Source organism: Fukomys damarensis, unplaced genomic scaffold, assembly GCF_012274545.1.
Source record: "Fukomys damarensis isolate Sample0158 unplaced genomic scaffold, DMR_v1.0_HiC HiC_scaffold_34, whole genome shotgun sequence".
NCBI lineage: Eukaryota > Metazoa > Chordata > Mammalia > Rodentia > Bathyergidae > Fukomys > Fukomys damarensis.
In genome coordinates this window covers 23,115,024-23,121,908 of record NW_022900946.1, presented here as the reverse complement: position 1 = coordinate 23,121,908, position 6,885 = coordinate 23,115,024, and the positions used below count along the sequence as shown (strand labels likewise).

The window sequence follows — 6,885 nt, the reverse complement described above, 5'->3', positions numbered from 1 at the left end:
AGAGGAGAGGAGACGGGGTAAGAAGACGGCAAGACTTTAACAGCCGGTGGAATAAGGTAAGGTCTATACAGATGTTCAGAGTATGCAACTTTTCTGTGTCTGAAAAATTTTCTACTAAGTTAATAAAAAGAAAAAAAGTGAATGCATTTCTAGAAGTAACACTATCAGGCCAGAGGTGCTGCAAATAAAAATAATTTATACTAAGTTTTCTCTACAGCAATTCCTAGTCAGAAGAGCACACTATGCCTCTGAAGAACACATAATTATATATATGGCTTCTCCTGCAGGGTGATCCAGAAACAAGGGGGGGGGCATCTTTGTTAGAGTGGAGACTCCAGACAAAAGCTACCTGGATAAGGGACCGGCCACATCAACAACTCCCCTCTCCAATGAACACTGTACATTTGCATTCCAATGCTGCTTGTCTCAAATGGCTGTCATGTCGCTTTGTCAGAGAAAGAATCTACAGTGTAGGATTATTATTATTTTTTAAGGATTATTTGTAATACAAAATTATAAAAGAATCATAAAGCATTTGCTTCTTTGAAACGTCTGTTATACCAAATCATTGTTGATAATGGAATCTTTTAATGGGATTTTGCTTTTTTAACTCTAAAAGTGTAGGACATCAAGAAAAACTTTTAAAAACAGATTCCATTTCCTAATTAAGAACAATCTAATAGCTTATCTCCACTCATAAAGAATGGAGGGCGAAAATAAAGCCTAGGAGCTAATGAGGCCTGTTTGTTGCCATTATGCTTCTCGGGAGTATTTCTGGTTCTGGGGTCCTAGATACAACACCCAGTGTTTATTTATAAGCCTTTATAGGCAGTACTGGGGATTAAACCTAGGGGTTTTACACTGAGCTATAACTCCAGCTCTGCTTTGAAGGTTTTTTTTGAGATAGGATCTTACCAAGTTGTCCAAGGTGGGCATGAACTTGACTCCTTGCCTCACTTCTCAGAGCACTGGGATTATATGTGCATGCTATCATACTTGCTTTCCTTAATTTACCTTAGTGCTACATACAGCAGCAGATGGAACTGTATTTAAGCGTCGCACAATTTTGAGATACTACACATAGGTAACATGTCAGTCCTATCTAAATAACTCACTTTTGGAGCCTCATTCAAATACTATTTGGAAATAGCATGTTAAAAACACTGAATCTCCATCATAAGTGAAAGGTCCTGAGTTTGATCTCTGGCACCACGCCCCACTCCAAACAAAACAAAACAAAAAAAACCCAAAGGAACAACAGAATCTCAATCTCAATTGTTGGCACTCAAAATTTTTGCTTACTGGGCTAGGGATTTAGTTCAGTGGCACTGTGCCTGCCTTGCAAGTACAAGGTCCTGAGTTTGATCCCTAGAGCCACAAAAACAAACAAAACAAAAACAAAACAAAAAACCCTGTTGATTCATAATTTTAACAAAGAAATCATACTTCACTTTTTCTGGCTTTTTAAAATGCATGCAATCAGTCTTCTGATCAAGACACATGGTTGTTTTAGCACAGTTTAGATGTAACTTGGATGTGCTCTCCACAGCCACCTGAAGAGGCAGAAGTATTTCATCTGGAAACAGGACTACTATATAATTTTGAAAAAAATCTATCACAGTTCCTATTGTTTGCATATCTGTTATCTTCAAGTACAACAAATTATACTATAATTCTCCTGGAGAGACATTCTTCATTATCAGATGATGCTCATCTTTACAGAACAACCCTACCCTGTGTTCACAGAAATAAACATTTTTGGTTACCTCTAACACGAAGACAGCCTGTACCCAGCCTGCACCCAACCTTGGCAGCAGCAGGAGTGAAAGCTGCCATAGGCAAGACCTCAGGAAGATGGGACCAAGGAGAGGGGCACAGACCATTTATGTTCACTATGACTGGAGAGGCAATCTTCTAACTCTCCATCATGTCAGCATGACTCTAATTGAGGTGGCGAGGTTGAGCCCCAAGGCCCAGGAGCTCAATGCTGAATAAGATTAAGACAGCATCGTGACTCTGGTCATGGTGAAGAAGGCCAAGAAGACAGCCCAGGCCTCAACCCAAGATGAGGCTGGATAGGGAGTTTTATGCCCAAACATTCAGAAAAGCCTATTTCCTGGTTTTCTTTTTGCAAAAACCTGATCTTACCTTGGAATTCAACATTATTTCTGGAGCCCTGTACCAACGCGTGGCTACATACTCTGTCAGGAACCCTGTGTGATCATGATCTGGATCTGCAACGCGGGCCAGGCCAAAGTCACAGATCTAAGAGAGAAAAAAGGAAATGTTAACCAGTTCAATATAAAAACATCATAAAAGACAACAGTAGGAATAACCGATAATAAGTAGTAGTCACCATTATTATGTCAGATACTTTCCTGTGAATGCTACAAACTCATTATTATTTAATCCTCATTCAGGGTCCTTTCTTAGCCCCGTCCTACCCAAAGTTCCAGGGTTCACTGTTGCTGGGATCAGCTCCTCAATCTGCACTGGCCTTCCATTTCTTAGACCATCTCGTGTGAGTCTTCCACCACTTGATCCTGGAATGTTAGTATTTCCAAAGATACTTCCTACTTCCCTCTTTTCATTTTTCATATAGTAAAATCTACTCCCAAAGCCTTAAAAACGTTTTATGTACTGAAGATGTAAGTTTCCTTAAAAAAACCTCTTAGCCTTTCATCATCTGACCATCTAATACTGTAGTGCTACTCAACCAGCTATCTCATCAGATTTTAATGTATATAAAATATAATGGGGCTGGGGATTTAACTCAGTGGCATCACGCCTGCCTTGCAAGTGCAAGATCCTGAGTTTGATCATTTTGATCCCCGGTACCACAAAAACAAAAACACATCAAAAACCCCCCCAAAATAATAATGGTAATGTACTTAGTCCCACATAAATGCAGGATATTTTAATTCTTTGGCCTCTGGGAAACCAACCCGAGAGAGACGTGTGTCAACAAAGACAGGTCAGAGTACAGCACAGGGTAGCCTGGAAGACAAACTGGTGTGGAGGCTTACTACACTAAGTAGCTAAGAAACAAGATCCTGAACTGAGCCCAGAAAGATGGGGACAATAAAGGACAAGTCTAAGAGATATTTATAGAACCTGGGGTCTATCTGAACATCAATCTCTGTTTAGATATCCCAGTGTGAATGTCTCATTAATTCATAAAGATTTGGAAAGAACCCACCCACATCACGAATATCCTCTGGCATCACCAGGTAGCATTTTTGATTCCACACCCTTGTTGCTTGCTTCAACTACAAGATCCTGTAAGTTAGATGTTTTGTTGCATAATTTGTCTTTGAGACACTGTCACTTCATCATCAAAAGGAACTGTCTTCGACACTTTGTTCACTGTTGAGGCATCATACCTGACACTTACAACTTAAAGGAAGAGAGGGTTATTCTACCTCACAGTCTAGTGCACAGTTAGCTGGCCAGAAGACAAGTGGGGCACCATGGCAGAAGGCACAGCAGAAGAAAAGCTGTCCACATCATGGAGGCCAGGAAGAAGAGCGAGAAAGGAGGAGCTGAGAAGGAAGATAAACCCTTCTAGGTTTCTGAATCATGCAAACAGAGAAAAAATACTACATTCTATCAGTAGACCAAAACCACAGCAAGCTTTGGATGGAACGTGCGTGCAGATCTGTCACTATGCTTGATACTCAGCACCACACAGACAGCAAGGGTTCAAACTTGACACAACTTTGCATGGCTCAGGTAAATCACACAACAAATCCAGATTAAAAAAGCAAAACAAAACAAACCTGACCCACAGACCAATGACACAAAGTACTGCAGAGGATTTTCATACATTCCACTTAAAATATGAACAAAGAAATGGAAGTTGCATTTTCGAAAGCTTGATAAGGTTCTTAAATTTATCTATTAAGACAGGGATTTTAAGAGCTATGGGTAACGTTTAACATAGCAGACTGCATTCTCTTAAGAATAACACACAGTGCTCGCTTCGGCAGCACATATACTTAAGAATAACATACAAATAGAACACCACTCCTACTCATATCCCCACCACCCAGTACTTGGGATGGAACCCAGGATCCTGAGTATGCTAGGCAAGTATTCCACCACTGAGCTACACCTCGTCTTTTTATTTTGAGGCAATATTTAAGTTGCTCTGGCTAGCCTTGGACTTGTGATCCAAGTAGCTGTTTAAACATACTGGGCCCCTCATGCTCTTCTTACAAGCTCTTTGGCAGAAGCTGCTTCAATCTTCCCTCCTTGAATTTGAATGAACTTCTGTAACTGCCTGAACCAAAAAAATATAATGGAAGGGATGTTGTGTGACTTGAGGCTACATTATAAAATGAAACATGGCTTCCACTTGGCTCTTTCTAATGGGGCATTTGGAACCCTCTGCTGTAAGGAAGCCCAGGCCACACAGACTATAGGCAAACCAGCAATAGCCAGCATCAACAGCCATCAGGAACAGGAGTGATGGTTCCACACTCTGACTTCACATCTTTTGGTCAGGCCCAGGCACTGTAAAAAAACAACCAGCCATCCCTGTTAAATGCTTAACCCACAGAAACTGTGAGACACGACATTAATTTTCTGTTTGTTTGGTTTTTTGGGACAGGGTCTCACTATGTAGTTAAGCCTGACCTGGAACTCACTATGTAGCCCAGGCTGGTCTTGAACTCACAGAGATCCTCCTGCCTCTTCCTCCCTCGTGCTGGGATTACAGGGGTGCACCACCATGCCCGGCTACTACATAATTAATTATTGTTTCAGGTCAATATGTTTTTGGGTAATTTGTTACAGAGCAAGAAAAAAGTACTGCACTGGCACTGGACAGAGACTGTGATGGGACGGGCACTTCTATAGCAGACTCCATGTGAAATCCATGTGATACTGGACTAATGAAGAAATGCCAACGATGGGAGACCTGGGCAATGCTAAAGCAACAGGGAGGAGATGCTGTAGCTGGAGCCTCCCAAAACACCTATACTGAACCTGCTGCTTTTATATCTCAACATCATTGCTAGTTTATTTAGACTAATATAAAAGCTAGCCTCCCTACCTGCAATCTAATCTATCCTTTAAATTCCCAAGTATTAATGTGTAAAACAATAGTAAGTCATCTCTCTGGTTTAAATCTTTTTTTTTTTTTGGACCTGGAATGAACTCAGGACCTTGTATTTGCAAGGCAGGCGGCAGAACCACTGAGCTAAATCCCTGACCCTGCTGGTTCAAATCTTTTAATCAATCTTCTCTGTATATGGAACGAACAAGCTTTGTTTTGGAGATAAGGTCTTACTATGTAGCCCAGGATGGCCTCAAACTTCCAATCCTCTTACCTTAGCCTCCTAAGTGCTATGGGTACAGCCAGGTTCCATCACACCTGGCTCAAGACCAAATTCTTTAAGCATGACTTTCAGGATCATGGTGAAACGGATACCAAACTACCTTGCAGATCTCTTATCTTTGGAAGCACCATTGCTTCTGATCGTATTTATTCCAAACATATACCCCTTTTCCTGACTATCCAATGCCGTTCTAACTGTGGGCCTCTTATCAAAACATACCATTCCACTTCCTTAAATATCCAGCTGGGCCAGGCATGGTGACGCACACCTGTAATCCCAGCACTCAGGAGGCTGAGGCAGGAGGATTGCTGTGAGTTCAGACGAGCCTGGGCTACATAGTGAGTTTCAGGTCAGTCTCAACTACATAGCGAGACCCTGTCTCAAAAAACAAAAAACAAAACAAAACAAAAATCCAGCTGGGAACCTTCTGAGAGGTTTCTGAGCAATCAACACCTCTCAAATTAACTGTTAATTTTTTTTCAGATTAATGCCCAATTATGTAATGTTCTAGATGTTATTGTTTTTTCCCCCACTAAGTTTATTGGTACATTTAAAACAAACAATAGTTACATTTATCAGTGGGATCTTGTACCTTTACATGATGTTTTGGTTCTTAGTTTCTTTTTTTTGTTTTGTTTTGTTTTTTTTTGGTACTGGGGATCGAACTCAGGTCTTTGTGCTTGTAAGGCAGGCAGCGGAACCACTGAGCTAAATCCCCAGCCCTTGGTTCTTATTTTTAATTGCTCGTCTTTATAAACTACCATACTACTGTTATATTTATATTTAAGTATACAATCACAATTCATGATAAATAGTTGTATAAATGCCTGTTTCTCCACCTAGAATATAAGTCCCTAAAAACAGGCAATATGTCAGCTACTTCTTGTTCTGCAGTGCCCTATGCATAGTGGACAGTCAATATTTGATGAGTAAATGCTTTACTTTAAATGTTTTGGTAAAGCAAATATTGTAGTGGATCAATCAGCAGAGGTCACAATAATGACTGTTTTTCACAATATCTACATCACTAATCACCTTTTAAAAATAAACAGATTGCCATTAATCCCTTCAAAATGCTCCCTCCTGCTTTGAACACACTTATACCATCATTCTTGCCACTTTTCGAAGCAGTTCTGGGAGTCTTGATTCCAGTGTATATGAAGTGTGATAAAAAATACAGTGAAATGTTGCAGAATGCAGGCAGGCTCATAAAACATTACGGTGTGTCCTCATCTACTGCAGCCGGTACCATGCGGTTTTGGGCTCTTCCACAAAGTCAAAGGACCATGAAAAGTAAACATCTTGAACTGATTCAGGACATCAAGGTAGCCATGACAGAGCAACTAAGGACACTCATGAAAGAGGGCTTCCAAATGAGCTTTAGAAAGTAGTAAGAACAATGGAAATAAGTGTGTATGAAGCAAGGAGAAAATACTTTAAGGGAGATTAATGACAATGTGTCTTGTACAGCAATAATAATGTACTGTAGGGCCGGGGATGTAGCTCAACGGTTTGGTGGCCTGCTTTGCAAGCACAAGGACCT

General features: G+C 40.6%; 1 protein-coding gene across 1 annotated transcript in view; it reads right to left on the bottom strand.

The window, feature by feature from the left end:
- The window catches only part of Mapk1 (mitogen-activated protein kinase 1), a 125,952-nt gene that overhangs the window by 29,707 nt on the left and 89,360 nt on the right, over positions 1 to 6,885 (bottom strand). Inside the window, exon 7 of the mRNA XM_033758556.1 lies at positions 2,149 to 2,265. Coding sequence (XP_033614447.1) covers positions 2,149 to 2,265 — 117 coding nt within the window. The remainder of the gene's footprint in view (positions 1 to 2,148; positions 2,266 to 6,885) is intronic.